Source organism: Taeniopygia guttata, chromosome 8 (assembly GCF_048771995.1).
Source record: "Taeniopygia guttata chromosome 8, bTaeGut7.mat, whole genome shotgun sequence".
Taxonomy (NCBI): domain Eukaryota; kingdom Metazoa; phylum Chordata; class Aves; order Passeriformes; family Estrildidae; genus Taeniopygia; species Taeniopygia guttata.
Window position 1 is genome coordinate 21155505 of NC_133033.1, and position 24090 is coordinate 21179594.

General features: G+C 36.6%; 1 protein-coding gene across 2 annotated transcripts; it reads left to right on the forward strand.

Annotated features, from left to right (window-relative positions):
- The first annotated feature begins 947 nt into the window (after positions 1 to 947).
- On the forward strand, positions 948 to 23382 carry KIF14 (kinesin family member 14). Of its 2 annotated transcripts, none has more exons than XM_072932609.1 (30): positions 948 to 1011; positions 2698 to 3875; positions 4239 to 4493; positions 5315 to 5402; positions 6861 to 6959; positions 7878 to 7930; positions 8278 to 8308; positions 8663 to 8770; positions 9899 to 10015; positions 10632 to 10750; positions 11048 to 11220; positions 11558 to 11705; positions 11801 to 11864; positions 12068 to 12252; positions 12966 to 13068; positions 13283 to 13437; positions 14205 to 14352; positions 14986 to 15138; positions 15729 to 15855; positions 16433 to 16526; positions 17022 to 17160; positions 17551 to 17648; positions 18082 to 18176; positions 18899 to 19120; positions 19247 to 19431; positions 20005 to 20163; positions 20683 to 20802; positions 21652 to 21726; positions 22364 to 22502; positions 22624 to 23382. In XM_072932609.1, exons 2-30 carry the CDS (start codon positions 2785 to 2787, stop codon positions 22983 to 22985), a joined length of 4905 nt encoding a protein of 1634 aa, XP_072788710.1. In that variant the 5' UTR covers positions 948 to 1011; positions 2698 to 2784; the 3' UTR covers positions 22986 to 23382. The 2 variants fall into 2 exon arrangements, with proteins under 2 accessions (XP_072788710.1, XP_072788711.1); XM_072932610.1 differs by lacking the exon at positions 948 to 1011 and adding an exon at positions 1875 to 2009.
- The last annotated feature ends 708 nt before the right edge of the window (positions 23383 to 24090 follow it).

Genomic DNA, 24090 nt, shown 5'->3' on the forward strand with positions numbered 1-24090 from the left:
ACCTAGTAAAAATACTCTGTAACCCTTTTTCAAAGCCAGTAGTCCTTGGTCTTGTTGGCAAGAAAAAGTACATTAGTAGCAGATTAGCCTCTGCAGATCTGTTCCTGTTAGCTTCAGTAAAATCTTCCACTTCTGACTGTTTCTCCAAGTGGTCAGTATGCTCTCTTGGGGTTTTCCAAGAACATGCATGCAAGTCTTGTTTGTGAACAGTACTGAAAATTTAGTTTCTCTATTAGTCCCTGCGTACCAGCTGGAAGTTCTGCTGAAGGACTTTGCAATACCAGAAATAGTTTGTTATTAGTGTAACTTCATGGAAGAGAAATAAGATAAAACCTATCACTATTATTTTATTTAATCAAAATGATGTCTTCTTTAGAGATGAAATTTGTTGAGTTTTCTGTCTCATTTGAAATAATCCACTTCTGTCTATAAAATATTGTTGTGTAACTCTCCTGTGCACACCAGTTTAGGCATTAGATGCACAGGCATCCCTGCTGTACCAAAAGCTCACAAATTGTGTTCAACAATCATGAAGTCAAACAACAGTTCTACATCACGTTTGCCCCAGGAACTAAGTGCAAGTACAGGTTGTGTAAAGGTAAAATTGTATCAGCAACCCGGTTCAGATATCTTGTAGCAAGCTTTCTCATCGTTACTAGGTTTAAATGGCTTCATATAATATATTTTATTATCAGTGGGTCTTTCATGGGTGTACATATCTATTGATTCCAACACCCTGTTTTTATTTCTTCCCTGGTGCTGCTTGGAGTGCCAGCGTTACCTGAGTGTCACAGCCATCGTGTGTTCTTTTAATTCCTTTCGCACCCGTTGTTTCCTGCCCTGTGGCTGTAGAGGGCAGTGCGGTGTGAGCGCGGTACCCGGTGTGAGGCGGGCCGCTGCGGGCCGGGCCTGGGCGGGGCCTCGCGGGGCCAATCGGGCGCGCCCGGCGCGTTCAAACGGGGCCCGAGCGGAGCGCGGCGCAGCGCGGCGGTTGAGGAGGGGCGCGCTCAGGTGAGGGCCGGCCCGGACCGACCCACCGACCCACCGCGACTGCCCCTCTGCGGGCCGTGCTCGGGGCAGCCGCGGCGCTGTGGGTCGTGGCGGTGCTGCCGCCGCCGCCTCCTCGCCCTCTCCCTCTCCCTGAGGGCGGGCCCGTGGCCGTGCGGGGTCTGCCGGGGCTCGGCCAGGGTGGGAGGGCAGCTCTGCTGAGGGAGAACAGAGGTGCCGGTTGTTCCAGCTTTGAGCGCTTGCGTTTCTTGTCTAGTTAGTGGTTGTGATTCTTTAAAAACGAGGAATGAGCGTATTTCTCGTTCTGAGTCCAGTTCTCTCGAGCTGAACCTCATTCCTTATTTTAGAACGATAGAGCCTTTGTCGGGGAGTTTCTCTTTCCTCCAGAAAGACTTTGTGATTATTCATAAGGCACAGCTGTGGTAAGAAGAGGAGAGAACTTAAAAGGGTTATGTTAAAGCTGTATGGAAAGGATGGACTTTCCAGAAAACACACCATTCATAGCTTACATCCGTGTTTCTCTATTTACTGACTGACAAAGTTTGTATTTTATTAGTCATGTAACATAATTTCCTGTCTCAAACTGGATTGAGCAATAAATACACTGCTCTGAAATTTTAATATTTTCCTCACAAGTTGTGAGCTATGAAAACTGTATGGTCATGTTATGTGTAAATGGATGTAATTGCATACAGTCTGAGAGTACTCAGAAAGCTACTACTTAGAAGTGTAGCATTAAAGGAAACTTCTGTTGGAGCAGTGGCTAAATGATTTCTTCTACATCCCTTGCTCTCATCTTGCTTTCCTTTTTTCCCCCGACCGTGTACTGCTGTTGTTAATGATATTGCAGGTTTGAAAGGATCAAAAGCAAGTGACTTCTTGTTAACTTGTAACCATTACTTAATTGCAGCTGTCAAGTCTGCAGTGGGTATTGATATCAGACCCATTACAACCCAATAACTGATGCAGATGCAACAGGGAAAACATACTTTCTTATACAGGTAATATATAGATAGCTTTCAAAATATTTACATGTAGAAAAGACAGGGAGTATATTTACAGTTTTCTTTTGTCCCCTAGGCCAGGTATCTTTTGTTTTGCTATGTGTCTATGTACCAGAGTGAACTAAAATAACATCCAAAGTTACTACTAATAGTCATCTTTATTAGCTGTCCTGTTCTGAGACTGGGTGATATATTGACTATCAAAATCCTGGGAAAAGATCTTCCTTCCATGTTCACAGACTTCCTACTCAAGGTTAACTTGGCTGTTCTGCTGGAGTCTGATAGCTGTGAAACACAAAGAGTGTAAATAGATGTGAGTGAATGGAGACATGATCTGGAATGTCCTCAGCTTGGAAATCATGGTAGACCATTTGGAAGAAATATCCATAGTCATCTTTGTTGCAAAATAATTAGATTGTTCTTTTTACTAGCTATTGCTTCTTTGTGATGCTTGGTTTACTTTCTGAAACAAATCATAGCACTCAATGAATCAAATAAAATAGCCTTTTGTTGAAAGCAGACATTCAGATAAAAAGGAATTATTTTTTTTAATACCAGAGGTGAAATAGGACAGTACTTAATGTTTGGGAACATGTACTGCAGTATATGTAAGGATTTCCCCATGGAGCAAAACATAACTCACATTGCATATCAGTATCCTAAATTATTTGCTTTGTCTCCCCAGATTCCTCATGAAGCAGCCACTAGAAATAATCCTTTAGGAAAATGCTGTACTTGTTAACATTTGGATTTTAATTAGCTGGAAGACAAGATGCCTATTTACACAGTTCCTGCCAGGAGCCCTGCTGGGACACGATGCACAGCCACTTTGCAGAAGCCTTCCTCACACGATACCCTGGCCAGCAGTAAAGCACCTGGGCAGCAGCTGAGGTCACAGGTGTTGGGAGAAAAGGATGGTCTGCCTTCATGTCCTCAGAATAAGACTGAGGAAGTAAATAGGACCTATGTGATTTCAGCTTGTGCAAAAGTCAGTGATGTGTCAACTTTTAAACTGGAAGGCAGATTGACACTCCAGAGGAGAACTGGAGCAAGCAAAAAATCAGTGTCTGGTAGTGACACAGCACAGAGTACAGAAGAGCTACAAACAGAGAAAAGACTTACTCTGCAGAGGCGTGTGAGGTCTGGCTCTACAGAGAAGGGTAAAATTAATCAGAATATTGTGCCTAGAAAAGGAAATGATGACTTTGATGCACAAGGAAATGACAAGATTGCACTTACACAGACTATTAAGGGTACAGATGGTGTTAAACCAAACTTGAAGTTAACTGAGAGTCAGTCAAGTACCAAGTTGCAGCACAACCTGAACAGCAAGGATTCCTTTGGTTTAGTTGGTGCTGTCTGTGAAGATGCTAGCAACAGGTGTTTAAAAGGTAAGACAAGCACTGCTAACACAAAGTTTCAAAATGAAGTTCCTAAATCAGAACGTCTTGTTACCTCAAAATGTGCTAATAGGCTGTCAGGAGAGCAACCGAATGAAAAAGACAATATGAATAAGCTAGCTGGAAAGCAAAGGGTACAGCCCTTGATGATAAAACACAGCAGCTGGGAAAGACCGAGGACACCAGCAAAAGTTTTAACAGAAAGATTTGCACTTACACCAAAGAACAGCACTTCTCAAGACCAACCATCCCTCAAGCCAGCCTCAAATGAACAAACACCTCATCTGCAAATTTTAGCCAAGAAACTCCCTAGTGTCTCCAGCTCTCTTCCTGTGAGTACAAGTTCAGAAACAAATGTGAACCCAAAAACTTTAGCTGAGAGCAGCAGTACTGGGGAAGATGTCTTCAAAGTGAAAAACAGCAAAGTGATTGTAGCTGTGCGGGTGCGGCCCTTCAGTAACAGGTTTGTATCCTGGATTTATTTCTGGTGCTAACAGTGTGTGTTGACTTCTATTTTGTTCTTGTTGAGTTATTTCATCTTTGATCCAACCAATAAGGATATAAGAAATACTTGGAAATTAGCTGATACTTCATGCAACACCGAGATAGATTTTTATTAAGAAACTGAATTGACTTTATTGATGTCTGGGTCTGTTTTTTACATATTCATTAACAAAAGTGCTTTGAGCCTTAATACTTTGTATGTTCCTCAAATAGGTATTTTTTAGCAATGACCACTGATTTTTTTATTTTTCGTTAGGCAGTGAAATTACTAACTTAAAGCATGCAGCTTATATTTTTTTATTTTCCCACCTTTTCCATTCAGAGAGAAAACTGAAAACTCATTCCCTGTGATCTCCATGAGTGGTTCAGAGACAATTGTACAAAATCCATCCACAAACCAAGTTTACAGCTTCAGTTATGATTTCTCCTTCTGGTCTTTTGACAAGGATCATCCTAATTTTGCAAGCCAAGCAATGATTTATAAAACTTTGGCACTGCCACTCCTTGAAAGAGCTTTTGAGGGATACAATGCTTGTCTTTTTGCTTATGGTCAGACTGGCTCTGGAAAATCATACACGTAAGTTGCTAATAATGTTGTCAAAATTCTGCCAATTGTTATTCAGTGTTAAGTCACATAAGAATGGAATGGAATAGATTGGAAAAGAATGGAATAGATTTCAGAGTGAATGGATTGTGTTCAAATGTTATTGTGTATTTTAAAAATAATTAAATCAGTATTTATAGCAAGTTTTTACTTACAAGTGTTGTTTTTACCTTGGCCTAAGAGACAAACTCAGGATTGCAACTGTTATCCTATTTGTAGGTTTGTTGGGTTTGTGTTTGGATTTTTTTTTTCTTTCACTTAAACAACAACTTACCTTCATCCCTTTGTGTTTTGCACAAGGCTGAAATTAGTATCAGGGTCCTCTGGTCAAGTGTACACAACAGATTTGTGCCGTGGTGTGCTGTGTGTCTCTAGACTGCAGGGGAATTAGTCCAGGGCACTGATGTGCTGCTGTGGCAGAACTCAACAGGAAAAAACTGCACCAGAGCTGGAGACAGGCTTAGGTTGCACTGGAAGGGTGCAGAGAATATAAAATACAGGCATTGTAAGATACTGAACATCTTTAGGTTTAGACTCTTCAGCTGCTGTAGAATCTTTGTTTTACTTGGATTTTCAACCTGTTTCTCAATGGCTCAAATAGAAAATACCTCTGGATATCACCTTGTCCAACTCCACACTTAGACAAGCACCAATTTAGATCAGGTTCATTTCTGTTGCTTATTGTTGTATAACTTAGAAGTGCATGGCATGACAACTGTAGAGCTGTACAGTTGACATTAAAACTGTCTATGGAGAGTTACAAAACTAAAGCACCCGGATTTTTGTGACTGCAGAATGATGGGATTTGATGAAGACCGAGGAATAATTCCGAGACTTTGTGAAGATCTTTTCAATCAAATAGCACAGATGGACAAGGAGCAGGTGATATGCTTAAGCCATTGACATTATATTGGACTGTGTGGAAAGTGATACTTCAGTGCTGATCCCTTTATTAGTGTTCATATTCTTTTGCTGATTCAAAGTTTATTTGTATTGATGGCTCTGATTCATGGGGTTCCCTAAACAGTCAAAATCAACATTGTTTTGCTTCCTTAATGGCAGTAATGTGAGGAAGAAATATGAGCATGATATTTTTGTTGCATCACTAGACTAGGATTCTTTCCTCTATATTACATGTCTTACATTTTAAGATATATGTAAGAAAAGGCAAAACAAATCCCCAGCGGGCTCCATACTTTCAGTGAAGCCAGTAAAATAGAGCTCAAAAATATGAATTTATTGTTAAACATCATGTATCAAAGCAAAATACACTGTAATAGTATGCCACTTCTAGTATTCCAGCTCAGTATTCTAGCTGAAATAAAAAATAACTACCCTCACTTTCTTTCTATTTTTTCCTTTGTGATTTTTTGTGTCTGTAATGACTGACTTGTGGTTCTCTAGACCTTAACATTCAGTTAATCTTGTGCAGGCAAACATTTCCATTTTTAACTATTCCAAATCTCTTTACTGCTTTTTATTTGAATTCAAGACTTTGAATCCTAATACCCATGACTGTCTAATATTCTAATCCTCCAGCAGATTTGGTAGACACTGAAGAATTTAGAGAAAGTTATTTATCACTGAGTTTGGCTATAGAGTACAACTTCTAAAAAATGCAGAGCTTTTTGTTATTCCTTTGCTTTATGCATTGTAAGTGATTCTGTTGCAGTGAATTGTCTTGAGTCTTGTCTTTCTGATTCCAGTGCCTTAGGCGCTTTGCTGCAATCTTCCTTTTCTCTTAAAAAAAAAATTCATTCTTCTTGAAAATAGAAAAAAGACCCAGACACCTTCAGAGGGAAGATATGTGTTTCATGACAGTATTGTTGTGGAGTTTTTGCCTTTCTTAATTGCTATAGGTAGAATCAAGGTTTACCTTTGCATTAGGTCATTCTGCTCCATGTCAGGATTTTGACAACATCAATCTATGCCTTCCCTGTGACAAATATCTGTGCTGTGGAAGCACAATCCCTAAGGGAAAGAGATGAGCGCAGGTGCAAACAAAACAATATTTTCATGTATCAAAAAACCAACACTGAAACTTCTTAAGTAGATATATATACTTTTTTTTTAGTGCTTTTTAGCTTCCGTCTGGGAATGTCTATGGATGGAATTCCAATGAACTATATTTTTCATCTTGGCAGAGGTGTTACAGTAGATTACTTTTAAAGGTCCCTTTCAACCCAAACTATTTCATGATATAATTTCTTAGAAAATCCCTTCAGGAGAAATGTTTGGAACATTGCAAATCAGGATCTGGTAGTCTAAGTTAATTTTCGAAACAAAGGATGGCAAGAATGTTTTATGGACTATATTAATAACTATTATTAATTTTATTAGGTTTTGTATCATCTTGAAATGAGCTTCTTTGAAGTATATAATGAGAAAATTCATGATTTGCTTGTCTTTAAAGCTGAAAATGGACAGAAGAAACAACAAGTAAGTTGCTCACAGAATCAAGTATCTGCATAACCTTTAAGGAGTGGCATTTATTCTAAAAAAAAAATATATACTAATGACAAGTGATCATTGTTTTTAATCTAAGTACATTAGTTGTGAACAATGGGATTCAAGTAAAAAACAAAAATATCACCACATGACTTAAAGAAAAATGCCTGTCACTGGACAAATGCTGAGCAATGCTGAAATAGAAACAAAAATTAAAATCTGCCCTTATTTGCAAAATGAAGGTGATCTTATGAGCCTTTATAAAAAGTCTCTGAGGATATATCTAAATCTCCAGCTTATAATAAGAATCTTCTGTACAATATAACTTGAGTTATAATCTTGTAATTTAGGTGGAGTTTTCTTTTTTTGTTGTTACCTGATTGTCCCTTAAGGAGCTGGAGGAGGGGGAAAGAAACAAGATTGGACTGATTAACTAGTCAAGTATCACTAGTTAAACCAGTTTAGCTAGTGTTTATTGGTTGTGTATTAGAATATGTAAAACTGTAAATTAAAGAAGTTTGTCTTAAGTAGTGTATGTAAGGAAGGAATTTATTATGTCTGATTTTTCAAAAAAAGTACTTTCTGTGCTTTGACATTGAGCACTATCCTGGCCACTTGTGTGTAAATTAAATATTACTTTATGCAAAAGTTGCTATGCAACATCCAGCTTGCTGTTGAAGTTAAGTCCTTTAACCTAAGCTTAGGTGGATTTCTTATAAAGAAATTAAGACTCTGTCTTGTCTAAAGCAGGAGAGCTTTCACTCTGAGAGTTTTGTCAGTGATTTTGGGGTAAGCTACTTAGAAACATAATAGATTTATGTTATAGAATCTTTTTTAAAACATATTCCTGAGTACTAAGTCTAACTAATGCACTCCTAATAATTTTTATTTTGAAATTATTCTCATCAGCTTCGTGTAAGAGAACATCCAGTGTTGGGACCATATGTGGAAGGTCTGACAGTGTAAGTCTTAACTTTTTTGTTAACTGTTTGTTATCTCTACTTATTTTTACAGATGTATGGTGTAATCCTGAAAAAGGAAATCTTGAGGCTCTATGAAAGCTTGCGTACTCACCAGTAAATTAAGCAAGATCCCAGTGTTATGTAGTTTTAGAAAAATGCATACCCATGACTAGCTTGATATATTTTCTTAATTGCCTTAGTGAAATCTAAAAGTGTGGAAGTCTCAAGACAACTGCAGCTTTCATTATGTATTTGTATTCTGTCTGTAACTGGGAAAATATTTCAGAACTCAGGGAAATCAATAGAAAACTGTCTGAACCCAAACTTTCTGATTTCCCCCCCTCTAGGAATGTTGTCCGTTCTTACTCTGATATTCAGGTAAGAGTTTTTTGGTTACTAAAAGGGAATAGAAATATTTCTGCTTTCTCCTTTTCTGCTTACTGCTGAAAAATTAATTTCATGGATGGGAAGAAAATGTTGAACAGACTGTCCAGTAGTCTATGATATTTCAGCTGATTTTGTAAAAGGGTGATGTAGACTAGTTCTGTATAATGGAGCTGAGTAGATTTGTACAGTCAAGTGTCACTGTTCACATTGTCATTTCTAAAGTTTAACTTTTAAGTCCTCTCTTATAGTCATAATTTGTCTTAATTGTATTTGCAAACATTTAAATCTTCAGTTAACCATCCAAAGTAGGGTTTGGTTTCATGTCCTGACTGTTGTGTTTTACAGAGTTGGCTTGAGCTAGGAAATAAGCAGAGAGCAACAGCTGCTACAGTAATGAATGACAAGAGCTCTAGATCTCATTCTGTCTTCACCCTTGTCATGACACAAACCAAGGTATTACTGGAGCTTTTTTGTATCTGTTCAAATCTGGTAGTAAAAAATTCTTCTGTGTGCTGCCTAAAAAGTTGTGAGAATATACTTGAAGACCTTTGAGTAAAGCACAGGACATTTTAACATGGCTTTCTACACGGCAAAACTTGTTTTATTTTACATGCTTTGAGTAGATTCTGATGTCTTTGTGCTAAGTATATTTATAGCAGCAGTATAAATATGTCTAGGCTGACAGATCTAGGAGCAGTTCCAAGCTTCTCAGTGTGAATTTTGAGATGTAACAGGAATCCTAATTGAGGCTAGATTGACTTTCACACTGCTGCCAACACATCTTAGCTTCTAGGAAGGTTAGGCCATGTGAGGTGTGTGGCTGAGCTGAGTTCCTGCAGGCAACAAATTGGGGCAGTGGTAGGAGACGCAATTTCTGCTCAGTTTCAACACACTCCACTGAATAAATGTTTTCTTGCTTCAGTATGCCTCTTCCCCAAGTGTCTCCAGGTTATAGGGACTACAACTCCTCATCTGATTTACAGATGCTTAAAAGACAAAACCTGGCTTAGTGACGTGAGCCTGAAGACAGAAATGGAAGGGGTAGAGCTCTTCAGGAGTTTACAGGCTGTCCATTTTCTCCATTGACAAATGACTTGTTGGTTCAGGGCTTTTTGTTCTTGATTGGCTTAATTTTTTTTCTCCCAGTTTCCTGGATTTTGTCCTTTCTTCTTCCCCTTGCCATTCTCACCACCAGATTATTAATTTTTCTTTATCATAGCTGGTCCCACTGACTCCTTAACTGATCTTCATTGGTCTAAGTCAGTAACAGCTTACTAATTTGCATGTTTATTGGATAACTGCAATTGGATTGACTGCAGTCATTAAACTTCAGACCAAAACCCCTAGTCTGGTAATCTGTTGGGTTTGCAGTTTATGCATGTGCAGTTATTCAGCCACCACTAACTGATGCTATAAGTCTGAGCTTAGTCTCCTTCAAGGGATATACACAAGAGTATCCTGTCAAAAATTAAATGGCAGCACAAAATTTTTATTTATTTAATGTGAACAGCTTGTCTAATTTCTGCTCATCCTAAGGCTTTTTATTTTGATTTGAATGCCAGTATCTCCTTTTCTTTCCAGGTAGAATTTGTGAATGAAGAACAGTGTGATCGTAGGCTCACCAGTTACATAAATCTAATTGATCTAGCTGGCAGTGAGTGCTGTACAAAGGCTCAGACCACTGGAGAAAGGCTGAAGGTAAATAAAGAGTGGAAATCTGTGGAAAGGGCTTGACTCCTAAGAATACCTTTAAACTCCAAAGCATGCTCACCTAACAGGATTTTTGGGCAGAACTGTAGCTATAAAAGGATGTATATGGCCCTTATGCTTATCAGTATTGCATCACATTTTGCCAGTGAGAGAGAGTGGAGGGCCTGAAGAAGCTGCTTTGACTATGCAATGTGGCAGATCTTGCTTAGAACACCTCTACTCATGCTATGTAGGTGTAATGATCCTGCAGAAGGAGTGAGGGGAGACTGTTTGTGTGACTTTGGAAATCATGAATCTAATATCAAATGGAGTTGAGGCTTGCCCCTTTTTGCAGCACCTAATTAAACAGATTTTTCTAATAAGAGACTTTATTTCAAGCTGCCTTCATAGGTTTGATGGTTCTTAACACTACTTATTTTAAAGGCAGGGTCTTTGTTCTTTTCAAATGAAGATGCTCTTCCATTATTTTTTTAATAACTGGGGACATTTAATGTGGTACAGCTGTAGCATACATTGAAGAAACATCATTGATCAACAGTGCAGTTGATAACATCACAAGAAACTGCAACTATATTATAAATAATTTTATTTTTGCTTTGTGCAGGAAGGTGTGAGTATCAATAAATCACTGCTGACCCTTGGAAGGGTTATTTCTGCACTGTCTAAACAATCTCAAAATGGAAAGAAAACTTTCATTCCTTACCGGGAATCTGTCCTCACTTGGTACGTACATTGTATAGCGATCGGGGATTTCTGAGCTTTTCTCATCTATTCATAAGGCATCTTTTCCCATCCTTTTTCTTCCTCTCTCAAATGACCCGCAGAGGGAAGAAATTAGCCTGTTGTATCAGATAAAGACCAAACAGGAGCTTGGTTTGTGTTTTAAACAGCTAATAGTCCTCTAAAATAAGTAGCAAATCCCTGGGTGTTTTGTATTTAATCTGCTCCAATTGGGAAGTTTTGAATTTTTCTGTCAGTGTGAGGGCCAGGGATTGACTGGTATTCTTCTGTCCAATGAAGGCTCTTAAAGGAAAGTCTTGGTGGCAATTCCCAAACAACCATGATTGCCACAGTCAGCCCAGCTGCAAGCAGCACGGAGGAGACGCTCAGCACCCTTCGCTATGCAAAACAGGCTTGTTCAATTATCAACATTGCTAAAGTAAATGAAGACATGAATGTCAAACTAATCAGAGGTGAGCTTGACATCTGCAGTCTTTCAAGGTTGTCATTTGCAGGTGTCTTTAGCTTATTTCTTATAAGAGTTGTTACTACTAATATTCTGTTGTGTTGAGTGACCTCTTGTCAACTAGACTAATACAGCTTGGGATGTCTTCCTTTTTAATATTATTGTTCTTTGTAAGCTTTTTTATTTTCTAAATGCAAGTGATATCTTAGGCTATACTCGAACTGGAAATAGAGAAAGGTGTTTGGATTTTAAATAAATAACAGGAATCATTTTGTGCTATTGTACCGAAGTGTATTTTGCCTTCCTTTTTTATATGTACTGTATGTCTTGTTTGTCTCATGTAGAATTAAAAGCTGAAATTGAAAAACTGAGGGCAGCTCAGAAAAGTGCTCTGAACACTGATCGTGAAAAATACAGGCGTTATTTGCAGGAAATAACATCTCTGAGGGTAGAATTGCACCAGCAGGAGAGAAATATGGCAGAAATGCAAAGGTCAGGCACTCATTAATGTCTTAATTTAAAATGGAAATGGTAAAATTTATATGCTGTAATTTTCTTCTAATAAGTTATTTTCTCCATATATTAAGGGCCTGGAAAGAAAAACTTGAACAAGCAGAAAAAAGGAAATTGGAAGATATAAAAGAATTGCAGGTACATTTTTTTTTCTATAGGACATAGTACAGAAAATATAACCTCAGCAAACCTTGCAGAAGAATGAGAGTAGCTGGTAGATTTGGTTTCCTTAATAACCCCCTTGCAATAGATTGCTGTGACTTCTTATAAAAATTTAATGCAGACATTTGAACGCATTGAGTAAATAGTTTTTTAATGCAGAGCTCTTTTTTTTAATCTAGAAAGCTGGAATTGCATTCAAAATGGACAATAATTTACCAAACCTTGTCAATCTCAATGAAGATCCTCAGCTTTCTGAGGTGCTGTTATATATGATCAAAGAAGGAGAAACTACAGTTGGAAGGTGTACACCAAATTCGAAACATGACATCCAGCTTTCTGGCGTGCTGATTGCTGATGACCATTGGTTTGTAGTGTTCTTTTTATATTTTAAGTTTCTTCTTACCCTTCCCTTTCTTTTGGAGTCACTCTTCCTTCTGTCAGTAACAAAATATAGTCTTCTAGCCAAGTCAATACTATATAGCGATATTTTTTGTACTGCTCAATGATTAAGGCAGCTGCCTTCTGTTCCCTCTAGAAATCTGTTAACTGAGGTAGTTCAGTATCTTTGTTCATTACATTCATGTAGCACAGGTTTCTTCTGCAGCATTTCTACATGAATAAGACATGATCAAATGATGCTGTGTGATAGATAAATGTTACATTAAGTTCAGTGGAAAAGTGAAATGCCTTGGCAGGTCTTAATTTAATAAAAATAGCAGCTTGTCTGTACTGCAGAAATATTGCTCAAAGTGCATTCCCTGCAACTGATCCCCAAAAAATGCTGTAAGAAATGTAACTAATAAATTACTAAAAACATGAAAGTACCATTATTAAAGAAATTCTCAGATAGCAGGGTATTGCAGTAATATTCTAGCAGTGGATTCCTAGATACAAATATAGATTCTCTACCAAAATATAGATTGTCATTCATTAGTTACGTGTGTTGTACCTAAATAGTATGAAGACAGCACACACCTAGAAAAACAATAGCATCAGAAGCTTGCATTTTAGTCTATTAAGAAACATCACTTGCAATTATCATGAGCTACTAATACTACAAATGTTTCTTGTTTTCAGTGTTATTAAAAATACTGTTGGCAAAGTAAGTATTATTCCACTTAGAGAAGCCAAGACATATGTAAATGGGAAATGCATTTTGGACCCAACAATTTTGCATCATGTAAGTAATTGATCTGGTAATAGTAATTTGTGCATGTGTGGGTTTCTTTGCTTTGTTAATATCTCAGCTTCAGACTGCAGGTTTTGTGAGAATGCTCTGTAACCATAAATATTTGTCTCTTCCTCTTTGATTTCCAGCTTCATCTGCATGTTTTAAGAACTGAAAATTTGCTTATAAATCTGAAAATTTCAGCAAATTTTTTTTCCCCCAATAGGGTGATCGAGTGATTCTTGGGGGAGACCATTATTTCAGGTTTAATCATCCAGCAGAGGTTCAGAAAGTAAAAACACCTTCTTGTGGGACTTTGCATGATAGTCCAAAAGATTTTGAATTTGCAAAGAATGAGCTACTTATTGCACAGCGAGCACAGTAAGTATTGATTCTTCTTGTTCTGAAAATAAGCTCAGTAGTTAATTCAACCATGCGATTAGTTTTAGAAGTAACTGAAGATTATTCATTTCACAATGGGGAAAGTTGGAAAATAGCAACTCCATTAATAATGGAAGTCACAGACTTGGCTGAAATGATGTACACCTCTAAGGTTCAATCACCACAAGCTGATCCAGATACCAACAATGTAGACCACTATTAGAGAAACACTGAGCTCCAGGGGTCCTCAGAGTAGTTTATCTCTTTAATTGTGTTTCTCTCCAAGTGTATGATGAGTCTGAAAATTACTTTCAATGTTTTAAAGAGATTTAAAATCTGAAAAGTAAATCATTAGGAAAATGAGAAGAACCCAAAGTAATAACCTTAGGTCTTCTGTGATGGAGAATTTGAGACACAGTAAAATGTTATTTGTACTTACTTCATTATGGGGTGTTATTAAACCACAAGACTCATTGATTTAAAATTTAAATTTGCATCTTAATGTGATTTAGTGAGTTTCAATCACAGTCTTTAAATTTGTGAAAATGATGAAATAAAAATGGAAATTGAGTGGATTTGAAATTCTGGAATGTGTTTCATATTTACATTGGAAGTGTCGACATTTTGTCTGTGAAATCAAAACCATGTAAAGTATGTAAGTTTTTTTAATTAAAAAAAATTAAACTCTCATGACAGAAAAAAGATTATAATCTGTATGCATCTTATAAGAGACAAACAGCAGCAATCTAAATCTATGACACTTGTAGGCTTGAGTCAGAAATTGAAGAGGCACGACTCAAAGCCAAGGAAGAAATGATGCAAAGTGTCCAAATAGCAAAAGAGATGGTTCAACAAGAACTGACCTCACAAAGAGAAGTGTATGAGAGCAAAATAAAATCCCTGGAAGAAGAGGTGGTAAGTTGTCATTACATCATTACATGAAATACATCAATAAAGTTAACCAGAAACTGTAGTATGTGGTATTTCTTTTTTTGGTGCTTGGTTAGACTTGGTTTGTGTGGTATTGGTTTTCTTTTTCTCTTGCATATTATAGCAGCATGTTACAGAATGCAAAGCCTCATTGTTAAAAAAAAAGTCAGCCTTAGGAACAGAAGAAGTAGTAAAGTAGTTATCCTCTTCAGAGTTATTCCAAGGATTGTAACTTGTAAGCAAAGCAAAATACCTACAGGATCTACCAAATTGTATGAGGCTTTTAATTTACTATACTGAATTCATTAATACTCTCTCATTTTTTCTTTCCAAGCTTGCATGCTGCTTTGTAATTGTTTTTTTCAGTACAGTTGCAACATGCATAAGTTGACATAGAATAGTACATTGTGGTAAAAAAATAATGATGTATCTCATATCTTACATACGCTATAGAAGACCTAAAGTGATTCTTGTGAACTGGGATATAACCATTGCTGATGTTGGACTGTGTAGGTCAGAGGCTGCAAGTTTTACATGTATGGAATATCTGCGTTAAGGATGGGTCAGAAATGCTGTAGAAGGAGTATTCCTCCTCTCACTTTTCCATTTTGATATTAGAGAGAAGAATCTCGTAAGAAGCAAATCCAAGAACTGAATAACCAAAAAGCCACAACCAAAATACAGGAGCTGGAGAAGGCAAAGAAAAGCCTTGAGCTAGAACTCCACTTCAATAAGAAGCGTTTAGAAATGGAGACCTTAGCTACCAAGCAGGTAATAGGGAAAAAAAAACCTTTTAAGGTAATAAACTCTGGTTTGGTTGGGGGGCTTTTTTAATTTGTTTTTTGAAAATCAATTATTGTAAAGGAGATGATTTAAAGTAGTTCTATGTGATTTTATGTAGAATAACTGATGTTTTGTTTGCAACCCGAGTATGTTAATGTATTAATGTTGGGGATTAACTAATGCTGGCCTTATTTCTTAAATAATGTGGATGGTTTTGTTCCTGCACCAAAATTTAGCAACTGTTGCCTTTGGCAGAAGTTATTAATCCAGACATGAACGTAAGTAATGACTAAGTTTTGGCTGGTGTTCATATATATCTGACTGCTGCAACAAATACAGCTTTTTAAAAAAGCTGTTCCTTTTTAATTCCAGTATTTTTTTTGAGCATTGCAATATGTAAGCAAACCCAGAGACATGTCAGTTTGAAAATTAATTATTTTATATTAGCATAGCAGATGTCCAGTATAAAATGAATTTTGTGAGTCTTTAAAATGGCAGGAACAAAAAATTTAGCTTCAACAAACAGCATTAAGAGTTTTAGATTTTTTTTTTTTTCCCCACTGCCTATTTTCACCCAGGCTCTAGAAGACCATACTATTCATCATGCAAAGATAGTGGAAGCTCTGGAAGCTGAGAAGCAGAAGATTGCTGAGGAAATACACGCCCTTCAGAAGAATCCTGGGAGTGGGAATAAACCAGTGATGAGTATGTATATGCGTAATGTTACAAAGGAATGCTGGCTTCTCTTTTTCTCAGTGGACATGGGTGATGGGTATTGATACAGGAACTTCTTCTGTTCCACTAATACTTCTCTAGTGATCCTGAACAAGAAGAGCCTTCTAGTTATTACAGTCCTTTCTATTCATCAGCTCTATGTATTGGACAGTGTTAAAAGCTCTGGGTGGTTAGGTGGCCATACCTGGAGTTACTGAAAAGTCCTTCCCTGTCTCCACTGGTCAGGCATTATTAACTCATTGGGTAAATGAGTAACAGAATTCATTTTCTTCAGTTTCTTATCGTGGATTAATAATAATAATATAGTATCTAGTCTTATTCCTTTGTTGCTGAAATACCTTTTACCCAACCATTTAAATGGGTTATCTTGCCTGGAAGGGTAATGCTTTCCCAATGTGTTGGGAATTCTTGGAACTACTGGTGGCTAAATTACTTTTTTGCTTTTGGGTTGTGGTTTCTTTTCTGCCCTTTATTTTTTTTTAACCCTAAAGTTGTTGCATCACATAGTTTGGTTCACTAAATCAGTATGTTCTATATTCTTTATTAGCCCCACTGAACTGGAAGTCTCTGAAGCTGTCTGTGATGATTAAAGAGGCTAATGCCATTAGCAATGCATTAGGGAAAAACACTGTTTTCTGCAGGTCAGTATCTGAGTTACCTAATTATTATGTGTATATGTAATAATTATATAATTGTGTATATATCTGGGGTAGATTCAGGATATGCAGTGAGCGTTGATGTTTCTTTTAACAGTCTTGTGCAATTGAACATGATAAATTTATTTGCCAAACTATTGTTAGTTAAGTGTGTAGCTGAGCCTTGGTATTTTGAAATGGGAATTTCTAATTTGAATTTTAGATCAAAACTTTAAAGATATGGTATAGACAGGTAATTTTGAATTTAGTGTACTTTGGAGGTGAATCTTCTGATGCCCATGTCCATCTTACTTTGGTTCATGGACTGAAGTGGTCCTAAAGCGCAGTAACTGAGATGCATGGTGTCTGAAGAAATTTTTGTGTGTGTCATGTTTTTAGTCTCTGTATAATCCTTGATTATACAAGTATCTTGTTTAATTTTACAATATTAATGTGGGTATTTTTGGTTTTGGTTCTTTTTTAACTTTCTCCAATTCTTAGGCATGACAGAATTGATGATAAAACAGGAACAGTGTCTTCTATTCAGGTGCAGGTTCGTAACATCAAACTGGGAATAACAACTTTTTGGAGCCTAGAGAAATTTGAATGTAAACTAGCAGCAATGAAGGAATTCTATGAGGTCAGTAACAATTAAAGAAGAACCACTAGTAATCAGTAATATTTTATCAAAGATAAGGTTTTGATAATGCATACAGGAGGAAAATGTTGGTGATTTTTTGAGTTGTATCTATTAAATAGCAAGACACGTGACTACTTTTCACTAAAAAATGTCAGATGCATTTGTCCATCAAGCAAAAAGAATACAATAGAAATAAATTACTTTATTCAGGTCATTTTGTGTAGAGAGTAAGAAGCAGTAAAGCAAGGACTGCTTTTTTATTCTTTTGGTTGTTGAATTTCTAAAGGTATCACTTGAGTTTTCATTATTATGTTCTATATACCCATATGTTGAATACTTTTCCACTTTTTTCTGTTTAACTCTCCTGCTCCCCTGTGTCTATTTTTTCAGAGTAATGATAAAGCTGTTGTTGATGTGTTTTATGATCCTGCTGATGAATGGGAACCTGACCTTTCAGACACCTCCATTTCCTTGCTTTCCAGAAGAAGGTAAAAGTTATTTGTAGCTACTCTCCTACACTTAAAACAAAGCAAAAAATTGTGTAGCTATCTAAATATACTTGTGTTCCACTCTCATACACCGTGTCATCTGGTGAGTCTTCTCTTGTATTCATTCATTCTCTTGGATTTCCTCCATGGACAAAAGAAAGGAGCAGAAGTTGTATGTAGAGCTTTCCAAAGCATCAGTGCAGCATGAAATGTGTAGTTTTTAATGTTTCCTTCCCACTTCTAAACTATCAAAGCATTGTTTTTAAGGACTACATTGCATATGGTCGGCGACCTTGCATTTGAATTTTAGCCTTATAACAATATTTATAACTGACTCATATTTGTGCAAGCTGTAGCTCATCATGGAAATGCTTGACAAGGAGAAATGGTTTCGTTTCAAGGTTTTTCATGTTCTTTTGTCATCCTTTCTTAGAAGTAGAAGCTTCATGAAGAACAAGAGAATTTCTGGATGTTTATCTGAGATAAAATTGCAATCTATTCAGAATAAACAGACTTCCTATATATCAGGTACTTGCTAAATGGCAGAACACCTTTAATTTCATACTGAGAATTTGAACCTACTACATGCATAAAATGTAGGTGCTTCTGATGGTTGTTTGAAAACTGTGGGTTGGAAAAATAATATTAAAATGTCCTGTTTAGATGCCTTCAAATTTATAATGTCAAGCTCTTAACATAGAGGTTTCTGTATTTTTAATTATCCTTTCTTAGGGCAAAAACTTCCTGACGAGCTCTTTATGAGCCTAATTTAAGAAATTATTCTAAAACATTACTATGCTTAACTATGTGGGTTAACTGGAGAAAGAGGCTGAATCCTGATACAGTAATATAGAGACTTGATTTGCTTGACTTGTTGCTATTCATTCAGTTACTGAGGTATCCCCAAGATTTGGCTAGGTTTTACAACCTTTTTTTTCCTGAAGTATAGGATGCTTTAGTCTTCCAAATATTTGAATGCATTCAGTTATTTTAGATTGGTTGGATTTTATTTTTTTATTTCTCTATAGCTTTGATTGTTGAAAAAAATGTATTCATGTTGAAGAACTTCACAATGGATTTTTTTTTTGTACTAACAGAACTTATAAACTATTTAGAACATTTTACACATTTTGTCTGAATGACTGCCTTGAGTAGGTGAATGTCTATATAAAAGCCATTACAAAGACACATGGACTGCTCACTCCTATGAAGAGTTTCATGCATGCATGTTTTGCTTTTACCTTGTACAGGTTCACTGAACAAGTCCAGCATATGCTCAAGCATTTCTGAATTGTTTCTTCCTGGAATTTGCAAGGAATCCATAAGTTCAGCTTTAGATTTGCTGGAACAGAATCACGAAGGAGGAAAAAGCATAGCAGATAGTCTCCTAACTAATTTGTTTATAGTTTTTTCTGGAGCATCTGCCATTTCCAAAGCCTATGAACAGCAAGATGAAGAATGTCAGGAAAACTGTAAGTCACATTTCTAATGACTTGTCTTTCAGATGCATGAGCATTTATGTTTGTCAGTCACAAGAATTAATGTTCCTGTGTTCATTTGCAAAGGAGATGGATCTGATAGATCTCTTTCTCTTGTAGTTTTCTCTCTTGATCGTGCTGCTCAGTCCTACAGCATCAGAATTGTCTCTGCTTTTGACCAGATTGTGGCTATAAGTAAACTGTGGTTTAATGATGTCCAAAAGTGTCCTGGATCTAGAAAAGCTGATGAAGAAATGAAACAGGAAATAAAGAACTTGGGAGGTTATTTACAGTTGCTGTTACAGGTAAAGCATATTAAAGAATTCATCTGTGTATAGAAAACTTCTCTGCATTAATTTGTTATAGACTTGCTAAAAGCACTTAAATGTCCAGTTGTGTAATGACAAAATAGTGCAGTTAAGGAAGATAAATAGACAAAGTTGCATTTTTTTCTGGCTAAGCTGGTAGGTCCATGTGCTAGTGGAGAATAATGCAGGCTTTCCTGTGCCCAGGCCCTGACAGAAGCATTGATTCCTACTCATAAAATTAAACATGCAATAACAGCAAATGATAGTTTAGGCCATGAAGTGCTGCTGTTTATAAACTCATAAACTAGTGGCCAGTGGACATTATTTTTATGCACACTACAGCCTTGTGAATAGTTTGTTTTCTTTTAAATCTATGTAGTATAATAGTATGGTTGATCAGTGGTTGCAAGGCATGATTTTTTAGCTGTGATAGATAAGCTATTGGAATTAGGAAGATGTAAAACTGAAAATGCATGAGTATTGTGTGCTAGGAACTCTTGCTGTATAGAAAGTGTGTATTCTTTGCATTTGCTTTCTGGCATCAGTGAAAGATGTGCCTTTCTTTCCCAGGGGTGTTCTTCAGATATATCCTCGATGGTAACGGAAGCATGGAACAAAGTAAACCAAACAGTGAAACAAACAATGAAATACATAGGACACTTGGCAGTCATCACAACAACTGATATTTCATTTCCTGAAGAGAGCAACATTCCTGCCTCTAGTTTACAGGTGAAGAAATGTTTCTTAGAAATACTAATTATGAATAGTAATTCTAGTGTTGAGTTCACATTTACTATCAGTAACTGTACTCAGCAAATTGTTCCATATGCCAACTTTATCAACTGAATTAAGTATATTTAGAGTTTATCAAATACTTAAAATTTAGGGTTAAAATGGATGTATTAATACCCTTGACTTTTTTTCTTTAAAAACCACAACTTTTAAATTGGTGTAAGTTGAACCTATGAAGAGAAAGAAGTGTACGGTGCTTTTAGGACTGTACCTGCACTGAGATGATACAAGTCTATCTGTTTGACTGAAATTCACTACTTAATTTTAGTAATCTGTGTCTAAGTACATTGAGTATACAAAAGTCTGACCTGAGCTCCTGTGGTCCAAGGAAGATATGTGTCTGAGTAGACCTGCAATTTGCTGTAAATAAAATTATTTCTAGTCTACTGTAGAAAAACTGTTTTAATTCAAGACCACATCAGTTTCTTTAACCATTTTGAACCTTTGTTTTAAAAGGAATTTGTACTTGCCATTTATGATGGAATAGGCTCAGGACTGGAGTGTCTCATTGATGCTGTACAGGAGAAAGCAAGAATAGTGCAGAAAGAACTTGTGAAACAGTGTGCACAAAATGAGGTGAGATGAAATGAAGATTGAAAACTGCTACTATATCTTGGAGGAACTTGATCATGTTTTCTTTCTTGTGCTTGTATTTTAAATTGTGAAGATGATACTGTAGGGAGTTACAAAAGTAGAGAATAAAGTATAAGGAATAAGCACCATGGTTAAAAATATTTCTGCAGCTGTTTGAAAATTCCAGTAGGGAAGTTAAGGTACCCCTTGGAAGCACACCACTTTTTTAGTGGGTAAGCCCTTTTGACAAAGAGACTGGCTGAATTCCAAAAAAATACTTGGGAAAGATTGAAATCTTCTCAGTGATAAATAGTTCCTCTCAAGGAAAGCAAAAATTTCTTCCTACTCTAGTATTTGCTGTTTTCATCCTTAATCCTACAGATAGTAGTGAAACCATCCAAATTACTTTATTTCAATGTCTTTTGCTTAACTCCCAGATGCTTTGGGATTCCAGCAAATGGAACGGAGCACTCTGCTTTCCAAATAATGCTGTTCACTTGCAGCTAATTCTGAAGTATCTGCTGTACATGCTTGTCTCTGGTGCAACTACTGTAAGGATGGAAAGAAAAGGCCAGAGCTGCCCTTGCCATTTAGAATGATATATCTACAAACTTATTCAAAGTTACAGGACAACCTTTAGTGAATATTTAAATATGTTCATTTGATCCTCCCCTAGGAAGGGGTTTAAAACCTTGGAGATGTAATTAATGTCTTCTACCAGTTAATGTTTTCTTTGAAAAATTGCATGTTTAGTTGGGTATTTCTCTCTTTAGTATGTCAGTGTTTGTTCTTTTTATTTAATGTACCTTGACTTGAATAAAGTGTACAATATAATTCAAAGTTTCTTTGTAGATTCAAACTCAAATAAAGGATAACGTGGTGGCATTAGCCAGATTGCTTGAAAATAACATGTCTGACTGCAGAAAGGTAAGAGAAATGTTTCCCAAAATATGTGCTTTGAGTCTGGTATTTAAATTTTAAGGATGCATTTATCTAAGAAGAGGAATGTGTGTGTATATATATTTATACACACATACCCTGTATATTTATGGTTGCATGATAACACTTCTTGTCACAGCAACATTCCTGTGACTGGAAAGCTAACTGTCCTTGCTACTGCATTTCCACTCAAAGCTCTATTATTTTAATTTTATTTAAGATAAAGAGCACTTTTTGTGCTCATCTTGAACAGTCTACCTGTTGTAATTTTTTTTTAAGTTGAAAGATCGGCTTACTAGTGTAATTGTTTTATAACTGCTGCCATAGTTTATGACCATTAGTTACTGGTATTTTGAATTAAAAGCTAGAATAGGTGACTTATCTTCTAAGAGCCAAGCAGTTCCTGTATTTTCATCTCATTTGCATTTTTTCTTCTTTTGCTAAACCTGTCAACCACGTGGAGTTATGCATTCTTTTCAGTGCTGTCTTATATGACATGACATTGATTTGATTTTGTGTTTCAGCATTGGCTTGATCTGTGTGACTGAAACCATAATAGGCATGTTTAGCAGTTAATACACTGTGATGTATTTGATTCTCTTTAAATTGCTCTCTATTAATACAGGTAGAAACAGAATCTCAGCTGCCAGAAGAAGAGTCTCTGTATCGAGAAATAAAGAAAAGCACTAAGATTGCTGTGAAGTATTTGGAATTGGTGCAGTGCCTGACTGAAGTCTATCAAATTGTCTCTTCCATGTTACAAGGTATTAGCTGAGTTACCACCTGTAACCTACAGGCTACAGGAGACTTTTCAAAGCAAGGGAGAGGGCTCTTTGGTACCTGCAAAATGCTGCATTTGATTATTTTTGTTTCTGTTTCTCATAGGGTTATACAGAAACACCAGCCCTCTCAGGAGCTTTGCAGAAAATATTTCTGTCATTGCTGGATATTTTAACAACTATTTCAGTTTATTTGCCTCATCTTCTGTGAACAACGCAATCCAGAAAATGAATGTGCCTTTTATGAACCTGGATGAATTGGACTCTCTGGTTGATGCCCTTATTATGAATTTTGAACATGAACAAGGACAGCCATCACTGCCATCTCAAATTATTTGTAATGAAACTGCTGAGACTCGAGGAGGACAGGTTGAAACAGGTCAGGTTGAATTTGCTTGGAAATGGAATGGGATTCCAGAATGCACACAGACTCCAGAGCTTTCACCTGGTAGGATAGAATGGGTATAAAATGTTATTATCAAGAAATTAAAGAGAACTCTTTCCTATTGCAACATATCAAAAAAAGCTAAAATGTATTGCTAATATTATTAGTGAGTGGTGCGAAAATAAAATGCCACGTTTGTGCAAGTACCCTATATTTCACCAAAGAAAAAACTACATTCCTTAAGAGACTGTCAAACTACAAAATGGAATTCCTTTTGTTTTAATAGAAGTCTATTACTACCTAAGTTTATAAAAAATAATTTGATTTTTTTGAATTTTTGCTTCACCTCAGGTGCATTATAATCTAGTAGTGCTACTGCAACTTGAAAATGTTTTTTATGCCTTTTTTAAACAGAGCAAAAACTTTGTATTTATTTGTAGAGGAAAACAACAGAGCTAGTAAAAGTACTTTACAACCTCATTCAATGGAAGTTTTTTAAAGTGGGTGTTAGTGCATTGAAGAATCTGGGCTGAAAGTATCAATGATGATGTTCAAAGTGACCTGAAGTAAGTTATGTTGGGTTTGTTGCTAGTGAGCTATCTTCTGATTGCTGAAATAATTTTCTCTGCTATTCATATCAGAATAGAAGCATATCTGTTCCTAAATAACATAAATTATCCCAGGTTGTAGAGAGCTTCCCAATCCACTACTTCCTTGTGCTTATCATTGTTTAACATCTTACTTTTGGTCTTATGGCTGAAGTTAACAGGAAGAATGGAAATTAATTTGCATGGGTTTTAGAAGGCCTGGTCTGAGCACAATTTACTCACAACAGTGCTGAGAAATTAATAAGGTAAAATGTAAGGTTTTTTCCTTATACATCAATGTGTCAGTCATGATTTAAGCCCAGCTGGAAACTAGGCACCACAAAGCCACTCCCTTACTCCCTCATCAGTGGGGGAGAATCAGAAGGGTAAAAGTGAGAAAATTCCTGGCTTGAATATAGACAGTTAAATAGGGAAAGAAAAAGATGCACACACAAGCAAAGCAAAACAAAGAATTAATTCACTGCTTCCCATGGTCTTCCCCATGGGCTGCAAGGGAATCTCTGGTCCCATGCCTGGAGCATCTCCCCTGCTTCATCATGGGGTTGTGGGTCCTTCCCATAGACTGCAGTTCCTCACTAAC

Excerpts from the sequence above, each read along its gene's own strand:
- KIF14 (XM_072932609.1), top strand. The coding sequence starts at position 2,785 with ATGCCTATTTACACAGTTCCTGCCAGGAGCCCTGCTGGGACACGATGC. Across the intron at positions 4,494-5,314 it reads GGCTCTGGAAAATCATACAC|AATGATGGGATTTGATGAAG; the intron begins GTAAGTTGCTAA and ends TTGTGACTGCAG. Across the intron at positions 6,960-7,877 it reads ATGGACAGAAGAAACAACAA|CTTCGTGTAAGAGAACATCC; the intron begins GTAAGTTGCTCA and ends TATTCTCATCAG.